A 22527-nucleotide genomic window follows, 5' to 3' on the forward strand; every position below is an offset into this window, starting at 1 on the left:
GGACTGTTTTTTGAAACATTGAAGTTAAAGTTACCAGGCAGTATTCCCTTAACCTGGGCCTTTTTTTAGGGTTTGCTGTAATTTGGGTCCCTATAGAAGGTATCAAAATGTCCTTACATTTGACCTTGAGTTATGTTTTCACTTGAATTGTGGGAATTATATATTGTTTTTTTCGCTACAACAGCGCACCACTTCAGACATATTTGAAGTGACATGACAATATTGACCTACTTCATCCATGTTATAAGCTAACCAGTGGCAGACAAGGAGACATGTAGACAAGTAACAGCTCACAAGTGATGATGACTGAGGCATCATGTGCTAGTGACTTGTATAGATGTACTTCACATGTGATGCAGACATAGTAGGAATGAATCTTGGCTGGATGGATATTTACCATCACATGTATGTATCGCGTTTGTCTTTTTTAGGAAAAGGAATGCTTCACTGAAGTGAATGAGCTTCTAGATTGTACCTATACCTTAAATGACCAAAAATTTTGCCCACAGAAGTGCATTTTTAGAGGCAAAGAAATGTCACAAAATATTATTGTTGGTGCTGAAACTTACAATTTTCCAGTAGAATATCAACTCATGTTCAAGCAAACCTCAAAACACCTTTCTAAAATCAACAGAGCTCTCAGAATCAGGAATGATGGGCTAGTTAGGACGAAATTTATGGTCATTTGATAGGGTATTGGCTCAGTTGGTTAGCGCGCTAGCGCAGTGTAATGACCCAGATGCCTCTCACCAATGTGGTTCTGCTGGGTTTCCTCTCATCATAATGCTGGCAGCCGTCGTATAAGTGAAATATTCTTGAGTATGGTGTAAAACACCAATCGAATAAATATAGAGTATGTGAAGTACTGTAATTGTATGGCAGTATGGCGTAAAACACCAGTCAAATAAATATAGGATATGTGCAGTACTGTAATTGTATGGCAGTATGGCGTAAAACACCAGTCAAATAAATATAGGGTATGCGCAGTACTGTAATTGTATGGCAGTATGGCGTAAAACACCAGTCAAATAAATATAGGGTATGTGCAGTACTGTAATTGTATGGCAGTATGGCGTAAAACACCAGTCAAATAAATATAGGGTATGCGCAGTACTGTAATTGTATGGCAGTATGGCGTAAAACACCAGTCAAATAAATGTAGGGTATGCGCAGTACTGTGATGTAATTTTCACAAAAAAACAAATCCAACATCAATACAGGTAGAATTTTGCACTCCAGTCTTTCCCTGGAACATTATTTCATGCAAGAATATCGTGGAAGGTGTACACGTACATATCATGTTTTATCAGGGTCTGTTTTTTGGCTTAGTTGTGTCAAGTCAAGTAACTAAGTAGGTATAACCTTCTATATGATGCAAGTTAATATGTATAAATATAACAGTGTTTACTATTACATATAAACAATGTCAGAACCACACACTTGTATCTTGTACATTTAGATGCAGAGTCTTATATCCAAGTGCCCAGTTGATCGGTATCGTATTTCACCATCTGGCCTTTCCTTGAAAATGTGAAATCTTTTGAAAAATCCATTCCCGTGACAGCTGACAAAAGCCATTGTTTGTTATGGCTCCAGAGTGAAGATTCATTCTCCAGTGGACAGTGGGAAGTGTCTTACTAACATGCACTGTAACTGTACCAGTGAGCGGATTATAAGGTGACATAGGTATTCCTTGTCAGGTGTGTGAGGATGAGCAGATGTGGTTAATATATGATTGTCAGAACCTTTCAATGTTGGAACAAAGCAGATCCAAACAACTGTTGGGGAAGTGGCAGTACAACTGTTTGGACAAATGGCAGTACAGCTGTTTGGACAAATGGCAGTACAGCTTTTTACCAGTGTGTCAGTCAGCGTGAAACTGACAGATTATCTGCACTATGTACATGCAGGTTAAGAAACATCATTTTTAAGCAGGAAACTGGTTCTGTGATGTAATTTTCACAAAAATTCAAAACAAATCCAACATCAATATAGGTAGAATTTTCCACTCCATTCTTTCCCTGGAACATGATTTTATCCAAGAATGTTGTGGTAGATATACATGTATGTCTGAAGAAATGAATAGTACATAATTACTTTTAAGTGTTTTTCTTGGTAAACTGAAGACAAGAAATTAGCACAGGTAAGTTTGCGACCTACTTGTTAAATTCTACACTTCACCGACATCTGTTAGGCCACTGTGTAAACATGGCCAGACTGAGTCAGACAAACAGAATGTTTTACAGTTCCCTGGCCATTGATGTATGGGAAGCTAGTCCGTGCCAGTATTACAACTGTGTGAATTATAGAGACTGTCTTCACATTTTAAAGTGGAGGGCATTTAGAGTACCAGAAAATGTATTGAACAGATAACGTTCATACCTGGATTGGTTCCCACATACACTTGTTCATTTAAGTTCATTTTTTCTTCTTTTTCTTTGTACATTTTCTTTCAAGAACAAAATTAAGCAGGTTTTCAAAGCCAAATTTCACACATACATAATATGGTGTAGTGTCTTTTCTCTATGAGTAGGTGAGTGAGTGAGTGAGTGCTTAGGGTTTAACGTTATACTTAACAATTTTTTAGTGATATGATGACGAAGGAGTCCTTAGAGTGCATGCAGGTGTAATGTGCCTCCATGTTGCAGGATGGATTTCCACTGCTCTTTTATATAGTCCTGCTTCAGTGAGACGACTTTGCGAAGGCAAATAAGCCGCCCACCGTAGCCATTTTACTGATACAGGTCAACCAGTCCTTGTACTATCCCCTTAGTGCTGAACTCCCAAGCTAAGAAGCTGTAACGTCCTCTTTTGAGGTCTTAGGTGGAGTTGCACTAAGTTGCAGCCGTTATATCCGGTTGCAAAATTTCCTTTTCAAGTAAGTTTTTATTTTACTTGTAGTGCCTGTGAACTAGGCTCTGAGATTCTTCAGGTTATCACTAGATCTCTCACCATCATAAGTGCCATCATCATCATCATCATCAGTGTACACTTTAGGTGACATGGAAGATTCAGGAGCTGTTAAGAGGGCAAAGCCTGTGACAGCATTGTTACTATGGTGACATTTTGTTGGCTCCATTGTTTCACCTCTCAGAGACCTGTGTTACCATGTTAGGTGGACATGACAGCGGAAATGTGGAAAAACAAGTTTTAGGGGCAACGAGTTTGAGATCTACAAGTGGATGTATGTGACAGCTACATGTAAATTGTGAGTCCTTTGGGTGGCCAAGTTGTTTAAAGTGCTACGGTTAGGACAGCGAGTTTAAGACCTACATGAGCATCCAGTCAGAGACCAACATACATGTACATGATGGCAGAAGTGTCAGCCCTTTGGGTGGCCAAGTTGTTTAAAGTGCTACCATGGGGCTTCCAGTCAGAGACCAACATGCATGTACATGATGGCAGAAGTGTCAACCCCTTGGGTGACCAAGTTGTTTAAGGTGCTACCATGGGGCTTCCAGTCAGAGACCAACATACATGTACATGATGGCAGAAGTGTCAACCCTTTGGGTGGCCAAGTTGTTTAAAGTGCTACCATGGGGCATCCAGTCAGAGACCAACATACATGTACATGATGGCAGAAGTGTCAACCCCATGGGTGACCAAGTTGTTTAAAGTGCTACCATGGGGCTTCCAGTCAGAGACCAACATGCATGTACATGATGGCAGAAGTGTCAACCCCTTGGGTGACCAAGTTGTTTAAGGTGCTACCATGGGGCTTCCAGTCAGAGACCAACATACATGTACATGATGGCAGAAGTGTCAACCCTTTGGGTGGCCAAGTTGTTTAAAGTGCTACCATGGGGCTTCCAGTCAGAGACCAACATACATGTACATGATGGCAGAAGTGTCAACCCCTTGGGTGACCAAGTTGTTTAAGGTGCTACCATGGGGCTTCCAGTCAGAGACCAACATACATGTACATGATGGCAGAAGTGTCAACCCCTTGGGTGACCAAGTTGTTTAAGGTGCTACTATGGGGCTTCCAGTCAGAGACCAACATACATGTACATGATGGCAGAAGTGTCAACCCTTTGGGTGGCCAAGTTGTTTAAAGTGCTACCATGGGGCTTCCATTCAGAGACCTACATGTACAGTGTAGCCAGCGAAGGCTTTGGTTAGTGCAGTTCTTTAAAGTGCTACCATAGGGGCAACCAGTTCGAGACCTACGTGTACATGTATGTGATGGCAGAAATGTCAGGCCCTATTCTTTGAAGTGCTACCATAGGGGCAACCAGTCGGCGACGTTCGAGGCTTATGTTCATATCAACATGCTGCAGGATTGGCTGTTATGCACAGTCAAGAAGTTTGTGAATTACCATGGTGATGAATTCAAATCACAGGTAAACCAATCATCAATGCAGCATCACATTGACAGTTACCATGGCTACAGATCTTAATTCTAGCCAAACCAATCAGCCATTCAGACATTATGTTGACATTATTTTTCAAAATAATTTGTTTCTTTCTTTTTTTTATTTCTTCCCACAGGTGCACGTTTGTGGAGTGTTTAATCTCTGTTTGGCGGGTATCATCGAGCTTCAGGCCTCCAAATAGAAGGCGATGGGGGACATTTTTATAAAGCTGACCTTTGGTCTGCTCAAAGCGTTGTCTTACATCTATGACATCATCACATTCATACCGTACTACATAATCTGTAACCCTAGCCGTAAGGTCCGGCTTAGCAACAGGATTAAGGTAAGTGGAGCCAAACTGCACTCATTTCTCAACCTTTTTGTTTCTGAAAGAGCAACTTTCACTCCATTTTATGCACAATTTGAATTTGATATTGGAGGCAGAACTAGATTGGTTGGATTGGCCAATTTCACGGCTTCACAAGGAGTGTAATTTTATCAAGTTTGCACAGAATAATGCCTTGAGAATATGTTTGAATAAACACCTTGCAAGCACGCCAAAAAAAGTTGAAGAATTACAGTAAACAAGGAAACCTGAATGCTGTACAGGTACGTATTTCCCACAAGTGGATATTACCAGAAGTACCTATAAAATTGTGGGAAAGATGTGCAACTGATGTGCAGCTATCTGTTCATTCAAGCCCTGATCTCTGAACTGCAATGTATGTCAGTTTTTGCATACCATCACGGAAACAACCAACCTCATATTGGTAAATTGAAGTTGAGAAATGGGATCATCTGGTTACAGATGGTCGCATGGTGATGCATAGCTATAAGAAATTTTAGAGGCAAATGGCTGAGCTCTGTGGTAAAACAGATCAATGTTTTGGTGAAAAAATTCTTGAGCACAACATAAAAATGTTCACACCAATCAGACGCATAATCCGATGTGCTTTCCTTGTTTTTATTTAGGCTAAACCTGTGTCGGATGAACCAGGCGCCCCTTACAGAGCTGTGGAGCATATGGATAATCTGACCACGACGCTATTCCCAGAATGCAACACGCTGGATGATTTGTTCTCACGCGCTGTGCGGTTATATGGAAATCGACAGTGTTTGGGCTCCCGTGTTCTGCTCAGTGAAGACGAAGAGGTGCAACCCAATGGGAAAGTCTTCAAAAAGGTACCTATTGCAAACCAATCTGTCGCAGTTTGAATAATCTCCCATTATATTGCCTTAGAGTAGATTGCAAAGTTTTCATATATTTCTTGCATAGGGATACATGTAGATGACTAAGATAAATGAAGACAAATATAGTTCTTCGATTATTGGTTGTAAAAAATTTTCTACTTGTACACTGATGGGACTGTCAATATCACAGTACTTTCACAAAATTGTCAGTGTTGCTAAAAACACTGATGCCAAGTAAGTTACCGTTCACAAAAGAAATATTAGCGAATAAATTAATTTCAACACCTTGATCAGCTTTGGGTGAATGTACTCATATCTGCCTAAATGAAAAGTTGTGCTGGAAGAAGTCGATGATGTTTACCAAACTTGTTGAACTTTTTGATCTTATGAGTAGAAAATCCCTTGAAAACGAATGTCCTCAGACAACAGTTTACAAATTATGAAATATTACAGTTTGTTCTTATACATATAAAGTTAATTAGCATGCTAGTGCAGCATAATGACCCAGGAGTCTCTCACTGATGTGGCCGCTGTGAGTTCAAGTCCAGCTTATGCTGGCTTCTTCTCCAGCTGTACGTGGGAAGGTCTGCCGGTTTCCCACGGGCTCTGCCTGGTCTCCTCCCACCATAATGCTGGCCGCCGTCGTATAAGTGAAATATTCTTGAGTATGGCGTAAAACACCAATCAAATAAAACAACCCAAAATCTCTAGGACACCAGTTTCCTTCTCACATAAAAATGACTGCCATCATACAAAGTGAAAAATTCTGGAGTATGGCGTTCAACAACAACGTGACAGTTAAATAAATGTTAAATTGCAGTGGCAATGATAAATTGCCTTTATTTATTTGACCTGATCCATAATTGTCCTTCAGGTCATCCTTGGAGAATATCATTGGGAGAATTTTGAGCAGGTCGGAGAGCGTGTCAAGAAGTTTGGTTTCGGTTTGCGATCACTAGGTCAGAAACCTCGAACAAATGTCCTGATTTTTGCTGAAACTCGACCAGAATGGATGATAGCTGCCCAGTCGTGTCTGCGCTTCAATGTTCCAGGTGAGTTACTCCCCCTTTGATACTGCTTTGCTAGGACATGTTCCGTTTTGGCCAATGGAAGGCTATGATCCTGGGTTCCTGAAAATTCATGCGCAAATTTTACAGATCTGATTCGGTCAGCTTGACGAAGGAAAGAATACTCAGTAGCTCCCTGAAGTAATTGATCAAGTGTTACACTCAAGAATTCTTCATTTATCGTATGGTGGTCAATTTTCATGATTGAGGAAGTACTGGGATTAAACCACCAACCTTTGTCAAGTTACTGATGTACATGTAGTTTCCCACTTGTTATCTATATATTAAAATGTCATATTGGACAAGGTTAACGAACGCAAGACATAAAGAACCAGAACTAAAACATATGCCTGTGCTAGCTGTGCACTTCGTATCTCCTCTCCCTTCCACTGCTAAACACAGGAATCGTTAATTGCATAATGCTAATTCAACTGTCTGAGTGAGAGAAAGACCTTGTAACTGTACATTCCTGGTTAACAAAGTTCTTTGTTCCTCGTACTTTCTTATCCAGGAATGTACAGTTATGAGATCTTTCTCCACACCATAAAAAGTACATCCACGCACAACATTTTCATTTTCAATATAGCCACGTGTAACCTGCTTTCACTTTTGCTTTCCAGATGAGACTCTGTACTCACCCATAGCATACATGTAGTCAAATGCTTATTTCTTACAATACTTTTATTTTCCATATCGCTGCATGTAACTAACTTTCATTGTTGCTTTCCAGTTGTTACCCTGTACTCCACTCTTGGAGAACAAGCCATCATTCACGGAATCAACGAGTCTGAAGTCACACATGTTATTACCACAGCTGACCTCCTGCCCAAGTTCAAGGTTGGTAAATTTGCCTCTGTTTCCTGTAATGAAACAGACAAAAACATCCTGTTACTATAACAACATACACAACCTGCCCTCAAGTCTGATTGGCTCTCTGCCGTTCGGCTGATAGATATACAAGTCTGGGGTAAGCGTAAGCAAAATGGTGTTTCAGATATGGCATATACATTGAAGAGAGAAAGAAAGATTTGAGGCTTTAACCCACAAAATCATATCTCCACTGTCAACTTCTGAGTATCTCTTCTGTAGAAGGACTAGTACCTTTGATTAAATCAACCATTTTTTATTCAGTTCTCTTGTGTATCTAGGGACCGATTTTATTTTATTAAAGCTAGACACTGCTAAAAGCTACATGTAGTAGAGTATTAAGGTAACTCCAACAAAAAGAAACAAGATGATGCATGATTGAACATTTTGGTTTTATTTAAAACATTTTCATTGACAGTGAATGAGAATTTTCATTGAAAATGGTTTAAATTATACCCAAAGTATCATGTATCATCGCCTTGTATCTTTTGTTGGAGTTATCATAATACTCTACTTTATGAAGCTTATCAGTGGAATGGAAATACCTGAAAGCTACATGTCAACCTTTTTTATTCAATTCTCTTGTCCATCTAGGAACCGATGTTTTTTTTTAAAATTCAATTTAGATACATCTGAAAACAACGTCAAGAGTTTTTTATTCAGTTTTCTTGTGCATCTTGAGATCAATTTATTTTATTCAAACTAGATGCCTTTAAAAATGACATGTCAACTGGTTTTTATTTAATTTTTGTTCATTTAAGGACAGATTGATTTTATTAAATTATTTTTATTCAATTTTCTTGTAAATCTAGGGATCGATTTATGTATATTTTTTTGATCATTTAAGGAACGATTTATTTTATTTACGCTAGGTGCCCCTAAAGACAACAAATTTGTTTGTTATCAGGGTATTCTAGGTGAGATTCCCAAGGTGACGCATATCATCTACATGAATGGAGGGAAGAGTATCCCCTAAGGAGGTGCCTGATGGAGTAAAGGTCTGTTCCATGAAGGAGGTGGAAACTATGGGAGAGGAGAATAAAACAGGTAAATCATTTTCTGGGTCAGTACTCCGCGACATGCGGTAAAACGCTGGAGCGAATTTGGCAATACGTCTGCCGTGAGCTCAGAATAAAGCTGGCCATGATTCCTCATCTCGTGTTAATCCGTTTGTACTTGAGGCGGGTGCCATTGGGTGTTCATCACCTGTCTGGATTCAACCCAACTTACCTTTAGACCAATATTTTACTTTGTTAAATCTTTCCTGGAAAAGTAAATAATTTAAATAATTAAATAAATAAACAAGGCTTAAGTTAACCTATCAAGTCTGTATATTTCCTTCAATGCTACAAAAAAAAACAACTCAGATTTAAACCTCAGCATTTTAAGCGATTTCTTGAAATTCAAAGTTTATGTAACTGTTGAATGAGGGCTTGTGTAATTCTGTTCTCTTGAAGGTCGGCAATAAAATCAGTTTAAAAAAAATGAGTTTTGTATGTGTCATTGTGTTCAGGGAGAATTTCCAAACCGACTCGTGAAGACACTGCATTCATCATGTACACCAGCGGTTCTACAGGGGTTCCAAAAGGTGAGTTGCTATTGTGATCAGTGGATGGGGCATGGGGTGTAATTTAGTTAGTGCGTGTTAAGAGTTGTCAGGTAAGGGTTTCATAAAATTCTCGTAATGAGTTAAAAAGTGGTAGGTTAACTGTAAATACGTGGTATGATAAAAAAAAAAAATGAAGAGGAAACAAACATTTTTAAAGATACATGTTAGTGATGTCAGATTAATTAATTTATGATTTTCTTTCCATTGTAACCAGCTGTGATAATAAACCACGGTAACCTCATGTGTGGGATGTCTGGACAGTGTAAGGTCATCCCTAACCTTGGGTGAGTGAAATGTGTCCTTTAACTTTCCTTGTATGACATGTAGCGGGTAAGCTTCAGCTCGCTCTTCAGATGGTGAGTTAAATGTGTCCTTGACCTTTTCGTGTATGACATGTAGCGGTAACCTTCAGCTCGCTTTTCAGATGGTGAGTTAAATGTGTCTTGACCTTTTCGTGTATGACATGTAGCGGGTAAACTTCAGCTCGCTCTTCGATGGTGAGTTAAATGTGTCCTTGACCTTTCCGTGTATGACATGTAGCAGGTAAGCTTCAGCTCACACTTCAGATGGTGAGTTAAATGTGTCCTTGACCTTTCCGTTTATGACATATAGCAGGTAAGCTTCAGCTCACTCTTCAGATGGTGAGTTAAATGTGGCCTTGACCTTCCATGTATGACATGTAGCAGGTAAGTTTCAGCTCACTCTTCAGATGGAAATCTGTGTCATGTGGATAATATTTTAGGTTCTGTCGAGGACATGGTCCGGGGCTAAAAAAACGTACAAAAAAAAAAAAATAAAATGATTTGTAGCTTAAGCAAAAGGGTTTTGTTTAAACAACACTACCATACTAAGTAATGCTCGTGTGTTTGTTTTTATTTTTGTTTTTTGGGTTTTTTTTGGGGTGTGTGTGTTTTTTTTGACTGTTCAACATCAAACTTCAGTGACTGAGTTATTAAACATTTCCCTCTGTCAATATTTGTTTTGTGACAGGAAAAATCGATCTAAACGCAGCGCAATGTACTTCAGTAGCTCAAAGAAATTAATTTAACCTTCCTGGAATCTTTTTATTGGGAGATTTATTTGAATATATATGGCTACAAAAAGGAGATTGATGCAATTTTAGAGATATGCAAGTGTACCCTTAAATAATCATATCTTTTATCTCTTTTACAGTCACAATGACACATACATTGCTTACCTCCCCTTGGCTCATGTTTTGGAACTCACTGCAGGTAACAACAAATCTGTTCTCAATTCTGATTCTGTTTTTCACTTTTGATACATGTAAATAAATATGTAATCAAAAGATAGATGTCTTTCATAAAACCGTTTTTGTGTATTTTTATGTATTTTTACATTTTTGATGATATTATCAGTGACTAACATTAATGTAAAAACTGTGGAAATATCAACCAGTTATTGTTATTAATACAGCAGATTTCAAACATCAGATGAACAGCGTTGTTATTGTCATTTAAGGATTAATGTTTCGATTATTATTTGTGGAGTTCATGGAGATTTTCAAGCTTTCAAATGACACCTATAACAAAAACTTTGCATTAAATTGATAAGCTTTACAGGGATTCATAGTGCAAATTTTTGCCAGCAGAAACTCCAAATTAAATTGTCTATATATATATATATATTTTCATTAATTTTTATTAATTACAGCCAATACACGCATGACCACCTCGGCTTGTCATGGATGCAGCCATTGGCGATTGAAGTCGACCGCTCATATGCTATATATTTGAGTATTTGTACCAGAAAGACACATAATGGTGTATTTTTTACCCCAATGTTTAGCTTTTACCCTATGAATCCCTGCTATAGGTATTTATATTGCCAACCGTTGACTGTGTTTTGTTTTTTGCAGAATTGGCCTGTTTAGCCCATGGAACATCGCTAGGTTATTCTTCACCTCTGACCTTGACAGACCAGGTATGTCAGTGTGAAGTATTATGATTATAATTCTATAAATGGAGAATTTGTTAAAATCTTTTCTGTTTTTTAAAATGAGGTCCAAATCTGTGTTATTTTCTTTCCTTTAGTATGTCACACTTTTTGGTGTATGTGCCGACCAATGCAAATGATGCGTTTTTACTGCGATTTGAACATCTCTGTGTAGACTAACCTGTATCTAGCATCCCAATGTGCACAAAATTGAACTTTTACCCTTCTGATATATTTTATTCTCTGTTAAATTATGTGGATAAATTGTGGTGCACTAAATATGATGATGAGGTTTAGAACTGCATTTTTAAATACATCCTGAGGACCAGTCAGTAAGTGAAGATATTCTGGTTTGGAAATGTTAGATTATGCTATAATTCTTGACCTTTGTCTCTCTCCTTAGTCAAGTAAAATAAAGCGTGGTAGTCAAGGAGATGCTACAGTGTTGAAGCCTACACTAATGGCAGCTGTGCCGGTAAGTAGACGTCCTTCTACGTGAGTTTCTTCCCTTCTCTCCTTCCCCTTAGTTTGATGGTCAGAAGGAAATGATTTTGAATTATCAAACCTCACTGAGCCTGTTTTAAAACCTGCCCTCCCCAACTCCCCCCCCCCCCCTCCACTTTCGCAAATTGTGTTAAATGTAAGTTACTGTTACATGCTTGTAAGTTTCATGACAACATAACAGTTGTTACCATCATATAATCGTTAGGTGCGTTTTGTGAAACAAGCCCCTTATCACACTCTTCTTGATATATTCATCTCAAAATCCAGTATATATCAGCTGTTGTTTATTATTATTGTCACCTGTTTATCATAATGAAATTACATTTGAATCTACATTGTAAATATCAACACACATGAAATGTTTTACAATTTAACCTGTTCATCAGGTCATTATGGATCGTCTCTATAAAGCCGTGTGGGACAAAGTGACTAGCGGAGGGCCTTTTAGTGAGGGAATGTTCAAATTTGCTTATGACTACAAGAGCAGACGTCTGGAGAGTGGCTATGACACTCCCATTCTGAACAGGTGAGTTTATGACTGCCTTAACCTTGATCTGGGAATTTTCCTTTTGATAAACCGGGTCAAATATTCGTCCTGTTATACATTCCTGCAAGATTACTGTTTTGTTTGTATATTTACATAAATCTTTTGACGACCACACTTGTTCTCTGGTATTGTCATACATAGAGAAACAGGCATTTGTTCTAAATGGAATATATTGTAATTCTTCAACAATTTGCATGTTTGCAAGGTGTTTATTCAAGCATATTAGGAAGGCATTATTCGATGTTAACTGATAAAATTATACTTTTTGTGAAGCTCTAACATTGGCCAATCCGGCCAATGTAGCTTTGTCACCAAAATCAAATTAAAAATGTGCATAAATTACGCCGAAAGTTGTTCTTTCATATGTGAAAAGGTTGAGAAATTAGAGTACTCAACCTTTTTAAACCACTAAAGCACTTTTTTAGTGCAATCTGTGCATACAGTTATTTTGAAAATTACGCTAAAAATGATCTGTTTGTGTCATTAAAGGTGCAAGCTTCTTAAAACTATGCAAATTATTTCGTTACCAGCCCTATTTTTCCCTCGCACGTTTCGAGATATTGATCGCAGTGGTGGTTGAAAAGATTGAAGAATTAGACTGATGACTTTTCTCTTTATATAGGATACTTTTCAAGAAGATCCGCGCCATCCTTGGTGGTAGGGTCAGGATGATCCTTAGTGGCGGCGCCCCTCTCGCATCTGACACCCAGCGCTTCATGAATATTTGCTTCTGCTGCTCTGTGGGGCAGGGATACGGCCTTACGGAAACCTGTGGGGCAGGGACCATAGCTGAAGGTAAGGGGAAGACCATTCTGTCACCAGGTTTACGTGAAATTTGTTGTTGACGATTCTGTGAACTGTCAGCAGTCATTGACAAAAGTTAATGGGCCAGGCCAGATTGCAGGCCTTATCACTAGGGTGAGGGGCTAGATATGGTTGTGCAGGGCAAACGTCACATGACTATTTCAGTAGACATGGCCTTCTCAGGTTGTCATGTTTGACAGTAATAAGTGGGTTGCTTGTGTGGTCTGCCTCTGGAAATCTCTTGCCTGCCCACTTACACAGGCATGTGGTTCTCTGGAATTCAGTTTTTTTTTTTTTTCTTACAGATCCATACCTTAATTCTTCCACCTTTCCAAACACCTCTGAAACTAATATTTTGAAACATTCTGAGAGAGCTATGAGTTGCGGAGAAATAATTTTCAGTTTTATGAAGCTTGCCTTTTTAATGATATAAATAAATCAGTTTTAGCTTCAATTTGAAAAGAATTCTATTTATATATTCCACTGAAAAAAAAGTGCTTCTGTGAATGGAAAAATTGAAGATTTACAGTAGTTCCAATTGCCTGAACAAAAGTATTTATTGGAAAGAAAAAACCTTTTTTTTATGGTTATGAACTAGTGTAGTCGATTCAGAGGTGTTTTCAACTTCAGTAGTACACTTCAGCACATCGTATAACAATTACAATTTGAGTAATGGGGTTTTGTATTAGGTGATGAAAACTGATTTAAAGCTGACATAAATCTGATTATTAACCCTGCTAATATGGCATTCATGAATGTCACAGATATGGGAGAGTTCGCCAGCAACATGCCAAAGTTGGGTTCCTCCATGCAATCTGGTTTCCTGCATGCACTCTGGTTTCCTCCATACACTCTAGTGTCTGCCATGCACTCTGGTTTCCCTAGAAATAGGGAAAATAAATTTAGACTTTCCCCCTTCATAGAGAGGTCTTAATGATACCACAGAAACACTGTTAAAAGTTCTGGCATTTAACATTGCAGCAAAGGAGCAAAAATAACTACCTTAATTCCTCAGCCTTTTCACAAATGAAAGAGCAACTTTCATTGCAATTTATGCACATTTGTAATTTGATTTGGGAGACAATCCAGGACTTCCCAGAACGTATAATTTTATCCGTGTACACAAAATTATACCTCCAGAATATGCCTGAGTAAAAATCTTGCAAACGTTTGAATTTTTGAAGAATTGCAATAGAGAAATATGGTTGGTGACATCTGACAATAGAAGTGCAAAGCTGTCTGTGAAGATTTCTGTCACTCTGTATAGTATGATGACATCCTCTGTTGGCAGTGCATGACCTGAGCACAGGACGAGTGGGAGCTCCATTATCCTGCTGCGAGATTAGACTACGGGATTGGGAAGAAGGTAAGTAAAAAAAAATACAGTCTACTAAAATGTAGCTGCTACAGCAGCGATGCCGGATTGAAGTCGGTATTTTCAGCCTTTGTCAAGGCATATACAGCAGGTAAATGTGCTAAAGCGGCCTTGGGACAGTTTTTGAAGTCTCTTCATTTAAACACAGGTAAACAATTTTACAGTACATATGTAGCCCTTTTGTCTCAATTATTTTTAACTTCAATGCTGTAACAGTTTTTTATCCAGATTCTAAAACTAAATTCTTGATAAGTAGAATCTTCAAATTAAAATTTTGGTTTTTGCTTGACATTACTTGCAGCTGCATCAGGTAAAACCTGATTCGCTCGCATTGATTTGACTGGAGGCCTGAGTGTAAGCTGACATCAACTTTTGTGGGATGTCACATCTGTTAATTTGTCCTTGTTTCTGTTCAGGCTGATTTCACACATCTGACTTACTTTATAATTGTATAACAGGGGGCTACACAAGTGAGAATTCTGGGGATGAAAACAGCAATCCTCAAGGAGAGGTTCTGATTGGAGGAGGAAATGTTGCCGAGGGTTACTACAAAAATGAAGATCTGACCAAAGAGGACTTCACCAAAATCAAGGGCCAGTGGTATTTCTGTACCGGAGATATAGGAGAATTTGAACCAGACGGTTGTCTCAAGATTATAGGTCAGTAGTTCAACCTTTTCTTACCTTGTATAAATTTAAACAATTTTAAGAAAGGGTATAGAAAATGGCATGATCAAATTTAGCTTAAGAGTTAGGATATATGAGAATGAATTAACATTAGACTGTGTGCCACAACAACACACATGATACTTATCATAAAATCAGAGAAAGAAAAGAATCATAATGATAATGGGGAACTCATAAAACTCTTTCCCGCATGTATCAAAACGGTTCAAAACAACTAATGTACTCTTTCCTTCATTATGTGACAATTATTGGTGTAGAAGTGACCCTAAAACATGAATAGCACATGCACTGCAGCATCACAGAAGAAAACAGTGCATTTTACTGCCTTTCGGACCAAACTTTTACCTTGAGAATCTGCATTGTTTGAGAATTCTTTTCTATTACAATTCGTATTTTGTTTAGATTTTGTAATTTAAAAAAGGCAGTTAGTTCCATGCAAGCTGTGTTGTTAAGCCTTATTGTCTGGGCTCAGTTCCACAAAGTCGGCATATAAGAAGAACAATAAAGTCAGCATAATGGTTATGTCATAGATTGGTGAAACCTTGCGATCGTAAGCATTTGACGGTGTCTGACCAGATTATTCCAATCCTTCTAAGTTTTAGGACAGATATTAATATTGCTGAAAACAAACAATTACATTTGCCTCCCAGTTATGTTGAAAAGTAATGAGTGTGTTGTTCATTAGATGGTCTAACCATGTAAGAAAAGAGAAGATAAATATTCTTGTTATAATGACATGTATTTTGTTCAAAAAGAGCAGACCAGGTGTCACAGAGATTAGAAGAATTTGGCACCTGTATGTTGTGGTGTGCTTAAGTTGACTGAAAATTGTGCCATAGCAACATATCATGTGACCTGTTGCATTTGATGCCTCACAGTCATCAACTTTGAATATAGCAGGTATACACCAACAATTCTGGATACTTCGAGTTGTAGAAACTTCAAACATGCTCAACTTTGAGCAGCTGAGTCAGATGTTGGATGTTCTCGGTTTCTACCAGATGCTCATTTTCCAATGCTGATTTAGTGGGTGCAAAATTCGCGGAAATTTATTCGTATATTTCTTCCGAGAAACAGTGGAATTATGAATTTTATGACTTTAGACAGGTGTAAGCCTAAGATTGTGGACTGCAGGTTATTCTCCCAGGCTGTGCTTCGTTTCCTCCTCTCATAAAGCTGACCACTTTTGCTACCAGCTGGGGATTTCAACCAGCAGTCTCTGGGTTAGGAGTTACCATCCACCCCAGAGGTAGATAGCGCTTATATATCACCCTTTTACATTCACCCTTAGTTTCCTAGTCATGCCCTCATGACTACCCAGGAAAGGAGAATTGATCACACACCAAATCACGGCTGCTGTATAAGCCACCCAAGCAACCATGTTCGCAGCTCCAAGTGTGAGGGGGCTACCAGCTGGGGGGTTTGAACCAGCGATCTTTGGGTTACAAGTCAACACTTCTACCTTAGTTACTAGACTAAAGGGAAATTCCCTTCAGCTCAGAGGTAGATAGTGCTTATATATGACCCTGTTCCATTAATATGTTAAACCAGAATAAAATCAAACAAACAGTTGAACGTTAACATGTTGTTTATTCCAGATCGGAAGAAGGATCTGGTTAAGCTTCAGTCCGGAGAGTATGTTTCCCTGGGGAAGATTGAGACGGCCTTGAAGCTGTGTCCCATCGTGGATCAAGTTTGCGTGTTTGCCGACAGTCAGCACTCTTACACCGTTGTACTTATCGTGCCCAACAACAAAAACCTGCGTCAGGTGGCCTCGCGTATCGGTGAGGAATCCGAGGATGTACAAAAACTGTGCTCTAGCAAGAAAGTGGAGAAAGAAGCTGTTAAGCTCTTAACGGAATTTGGTCGCAAAGGTGAGGATGAGAGGTTATTACTGAGTAAAAATAGATTCAGTATAGCTGACATATGTGCCCTTTTTCACGAAACAGGAGTCTCTGTGGCTGAGTGATTAGTGTTCCGTAATGCTGGCCACTGTCATATAACAGAAATATTCTAGAGTATAGCGTGAAACACCTATTAAATAAATAAATAAGTCAATCATGAAGACCGGTTGTTCTCCTCCACCAGTAAAAGTGTCGGCCATTATGTAGGTGAAATATTCTTGAGTACAGTGCCAAAATCCCAGTCAGAGAAATTAAGATATAAGAGAAATATTCTTGAGTATAGCACCAAATCCAAATTGAATAAATAAATAAAGTGAAATATTCTTGAGCATAGCACCAAATCCCTATCAAATAAATAGATAAAATAACTGTAACACTTGCGTTTTGCTTCAGGTAAACTGGAGAAGTTTGAAATCCCGCAGAAGGTGTGTTTATGCTCAGAGCCATGGACACCAGACAGGGGACTGGTGACTGACGCTTACAAACTGAAGCGTAAACAGATCAACGAAACATTCAAGGACGAAATAAAACAAATGTATTCTAAATAACTTTCAGCGGTGACTTGAAGTTCCCGTGACATGTGTCTGTGTGTAAATAGGTACATATGTAAATGACCTTTGATATTATACACACATGTAGGTACGACCATTATGGATGATTCCTGTTTAGTGCCCGTGTGTCCGTTAGCGTGTTAAGTCACAACCATACATCACATTTTGTGCACATGACCACAAGGGTTTGTAAAGTGTGGCCCGTCTGTCTGTTTGCGTAGGCGATTGGTTGCAGAAACCCACTTAACAGACGAGACAGAGGCAAAGTTTAAAGCATATGAGAAACAGGTTTTAAGTTTTGTTTCATTAGTTGCTTTGTACAGCTTGTTGTCCCACTTTCATACGGGTTTCCTCATCTGATTGGTGGAGAACCATCACATGGCCAGCTCGTGAAATTTGGCACCTGTCCAGCACTTTTATGTATCAGTTGTGTCATGGGGCTTCTCTGTTCTTGAACATGTTATCAGTGATGGCTTTCATGATGACAAATGTTTGACGAACTGTTTGACCTATTAGAAGTATTAGCGATGTTATTAAGCTGGGGACACACCAGGCGGATTTTGTCCCTCATACAGGCCTACTTTGTAAATTTCTAAAAATCCGCCTTGTGTGTCAGTGCCAGGGAAGGTGTATTTCCCTGGCAATCCTGTCCACCCGGAAATTGGTGTCTGCTTAAAGTGTGTCTGCTCCAGTGAATTTCGGCGATCGAGGTGACCAATCAAACAATACGGAATTGTGTTGAAGTGTGAAATTTTATTTGTGTCACATGGTTTACTAGGTCACATGACATAACCAACTGACCACGATCAACAAGAAAATCAGCCTAGTGTGTCTGCCATTATGTAGGGAATATTGTCAGCCAATTTTCATGGGTGATTAAATTCGTCCCTATAAACGAAAAACTCTGTCTAGTATGTCCTCAGCTTTAGTATTATAAGACTGCTCTTTTGATATTTGTTGTGTGATGGGGAATTTCATGTCTCAGTAATGTCTTCTTGCTCTTTCTTGAGGAATTTCTTTTGACTTTCAAAAGCTTTTGTATAAAAGATTAGATTTGGCTCAAAAATGCTGAAAATCACAAATTATGCTAGTATCTGTCACTGGAGATCACAAAATTATGCTTTTTTTATGCTAGTATCTGTCTCAGAAGCCATGAGCCCTGGATTTCTCATTTGGATGGCTATTGATCGCAGACCCGTCCTGACACAGGGAACGCTGTAACAACATAATACATGTACTTTCATGTAATCCAGACAAAGTGAAAGACATTCAGTGAAAAGAGTCACATCTTCTAGAAACCAGACGAATTATTGACAAATCCAAAAAATCTGCTTTACAGTCCTGAAACACATTGAACCATGTAGTTATGTATGGCATACTGAATTCATATATATATATATATATATATATAAATATGAGTTAAGTAGTTCATGTTTGTATATTGGTCGTCATATAACTGAAAAATGGTGAAGTCCGACATTAAACCTCAGGCATGCACCTGTGTTCGTATATCTACATTACCTGTAGTATGTATATTTTGGTTGTAACCACCAAGGTATGGTAAATGCCCAAAATCCTCCCTCCCCCCTCCCCAAAAAATGCTGAATTTTACATTTTTTAAGGTGATTGTCCTCCTACCTTCCATACAAACCTCAGAACAACCTTCTAAGATCAATAGAACTTTCAGAATTGGGCAAAATATGCGACTTAGTCATGTGGAAGATTTTGGGTTATTTACAGTACTGTACAGCCATGCTGTTGTGCCATAGAATTATTGAAGACATTGTGCAAGATGTTGTCCGTCCGTCTGTCTGTCTGTCTGTCTGTCTGACTGACCGACCGACTGACTGTCTGACTGACTGCGTGTATGACATTATCAGCAATTTACACTCTGTATTTATGTACCAGAATACATTTTACTTCAGGGTTCACAGAAAAAATGCCAAATAGGACCTCAGTATGTGTAGCTGTTGGATCCGTTATAGAGTATATATTGATTCCCATGTATATATACTGATAGCACATAGCTATTCAAGAATTTTTATCTGTGCATATTTGTACCTGTACCAATAACCAGTGATTTTTGTTGTTGTTGGATTGCCTCCTCTCCGGTCGTAAGTGGGTCCGTCAACAACCAGCAGGGGGTCATGGGTTTCCCCCGGGCTCTGCACTGTTTCCTCCCACCATAATGCTTGCCACAGTCATATAAGTGAAGTATTCTCAAGTACGTCGTGAAACACCAATCAAATAAGTACAAATTTGTTGGATAAAGAGTGTTTACTTATGACATATTTTTGAGACCTTTGTATTGCTTAGCTTAATAAAATCACACAATTGACATTTGCTTACACAGACAATGTTATCACTAAACTCAGATTATTAAAAGTTGAAGAATGAGTTAATTTTATTTCATCTCCGTTTTAATTTGTTGTGGGTTTAGACATTTGTTTAATTGATGTTTACAGTGTACTGTGCTGAATTTTAGGGCGGAATTTGCATTTACTGGGTATCTCAGTTTCCCGAGAATAACTGAATAGTATTTTTTTGTATATTGTATAAATTGCTTATTTTAACATTTTAGATAACCTGGCATGCTGGGAATATTTTCTGTACAGGGCATTTCATCAGTATATACTCATTTAGTTGGCATGTTTGGCATTTTGAAATTACATATACCTACTCCTAAAGTACCAGATGTTCTTTAATTCGCTCTCCAGGTTTGTGATTTACATTGATGCACAGAAGCGAATTGTCGTCCCTTGATCACACAATATTACAGTACCAAATGAGTAGTGTACATTAATGTCAAGAAGTGTGTTATCACATCTCCCCTAGGATACGTACTGTTGTTATTCTAATCAGTGTTTTATTACATGTACATCTACTTGAAGCATTATAATGTTGGAGTCAGTCAATGTAATAGACATGCATTTAAAACTGAGCTCACAAAGGGAGATAATTAGCATCAAAAGTTGTTCATGTATTGTGCCAGGTACATGTACTTTGTTACAAATTGATGAGATTTTACTTTGACTTCAGGAAAAAAGACAAATTGAACCTCATGGAAAGTGTGTTTGATCTTAATTTTTATAGAATAATACCAGGCCTGTAAGTTAAAATGTAAAAAAAAAAAAAATTATATTGACTTTGCATTTAGAAATTTGTGAAATTATTGGTTATACACCATAAAATTGTTTCCATATACTAGTTGATATGTTAGCATTTCAAATACAATCAAGGTATTTTGTTAGTGCTAGTAGGATGGGAAATAAATACATTTCTCATATTTTTCATGAAGTTTGTTATGTAAGGTTACAGTTTTAATTTGTTGAAATTAGTGGATAGTAGTTCAGGTGTGATAAATTACAGAAATAAATGGACATTTTGTTATGTTAGCTGTCTTTGACACGTAAAAGTGGGATAGATCAAGCAAGTAAACCGGTTCCTATTTATTGTAATATCTTTTGATCATAGAATATTATGATGTAAGACTACATTGTTGTCGCCATGGTTACTTGTCAGTGTAACGTGAACCAGGAAAGCCTAGATGATTTATTGCCACGTCCGCGCTTCCACTTGCCAAAGAGTCCAAAATTTTCTAAACATTTTATATCTTATTAGATTATGATCTGCAAGTAGGCTGTATTTAAAGAGGTTCCCTTTAGTGTAGACTTGATAATTTAAATGGAGAAACGGAGAAGTGTAATATGGGAAAGGCTTAAGATGAACACTGGGTATTGTCAGATACAAATGTCCTACTAAATACAGATTATCCATTAAGTTGACTGCACATCCATTTTTATTGGTGGCAACACCTGCATTATGGTGGCCACACCTCTTTATGGTGGCAACACCAGCATTATGGTGGCAACACCTGCATTATGGTTTGCAACACCTCCTTTTTGGTGGCAACACCTCCATTATGGTGGCCACTCTTCTACTATGGTGGCAACACCTCCATTATGGTGGTAGCTCATCCATTCCATTGGTGGAAACTGTCAAGACTGGTCTTTCTTCACAACATGAATTGCACTAAGGTAATTTATTATCCAAAGTTGTTCAATTCAGTTATTGACTTAAACAATTATTTATGTTATTATAAGCAGTGGTGTGGCCTGTATGGTTTGTAGGTAAGCGTGATTTACAACGAAGGACCATTTTATCACAGTTACATATAGCAGCTATTTTACTTTCGTGTAAAACAAACATTATTTAAATATACATATGGCATGTGGGAAGAAATGTTTTTTTTTTTTTAATTTCGGGTGACAAAGTGAACAAAATTATGTGTCACTGTATGTGTGTATATATGTTTTTTTGTTTAGGATTATGTATTTTGCTTTGAATGTCTTTTTTTATTTGTTAATATTATGTTTGTTTCTTTGTTAATATTATGTTTGTTTCCTTTGTTCTTTCATATTGGTTTGGGAAAGGATTCCTGCCTCACATATGTTAATGCACATGGACATTTTTGTGTTGCCTGTACAAGTACAGGCCTGCTGTAACGGATGAAACTGTCAAAGTTGTTTGCTGTTACGCTTTTTTTTTCTTTTTGTTAAGTCTTCCTACATTTTCCTTAGCCTTTTTATTATCAACATAGTTTTTAAATAACATTGTGTAGGTAAAGGAAACAGAGCTGACATGATATTATAATCCCACAGAACAGTTCAAAATAAAATTTCAAAGGGGGATAACTTTGTGCCAGCCAGTATGTTAACTGCATACTCCCTAGCTCGCAGTGATATTCCAGTAGATTCTGAAGCTAGCAGGATATGGATAAAAATAGCTAGCTACCTTTGTATATACCAGAAAGCTAAACCTGACCTCAAACCAGTTATATACAATATTACACTAAGTAGACACTTTTTTTAGGTGTATTTGAATTAAATTGAAGTTTGCAGGATTTCATATCTTAATATAACTTGCTCTTCTTAATTCACAATGTTTTAATAACATGTACGTAAGAAATGATTCAAAAATTGAAAAATAAATTATTTTTGAAATGGTAACTCCTACTTAGAAACTGTGGTCAGTATCTTACCTGGAATATTTTGTACTTTTTACTTCTTTTTTTTGGTGGAATGTGATGTAATTTCAGTCCCATTGATATTGCA

The 22527-nt window shown here is 37.9% G+C and overlaps 1 protein-coding gene across 1 annotated transcript; it reads left to right on the forward strand.

The window, feature by feature from the left end:
• The first annotated feature begins 271 nt into the window (after positions 1–271).
• LOC135479003 (long-chain-fatty-acid--CoA ligase 4-like) lies at positions 272–18078 on the forward strand. The gene is given in 18 exon segments (XM_064758702.1): positions 272–405; positions 4492–4698; positions 5328–5537; positions 6421–6598; positions 7344–7450; positions 8388–8452; positions 8454–8527; positions 8994–9068; positions 9304–9373; positions 10263–10321; positions 10966–11030; positions 11446–11517; positions 11933–12072; positions 12716–12888; positions 14189–14263; positions 14731–14931; positions 16557–16832; positions 17256–18078. Coding segments are annotated over 17 exon segments (2130 nt in total). The 5' UTR covers positions 272–405; positions 4492–4563; the 3' UTR covers positions 17411–18078.
• The last annotated feature ends 4449 nt before the right edge of the window (positions 18079–22527 follow it).

Source organism: Liolophura sinensis, chromosome 12, assembly GCF_032854445.1.
Source record: "Liolophura sinensis isolate JHLJ2023 chromosome 12, CUHK_Ljap_v2, whole genome shotgun sequence".
Lineage (NCBI taxonomy): Eukaryota > Metazoa > Mollusca > Polyplacophora > Chitonida > Chitonidae > Liolophura > Liolophura sinensis.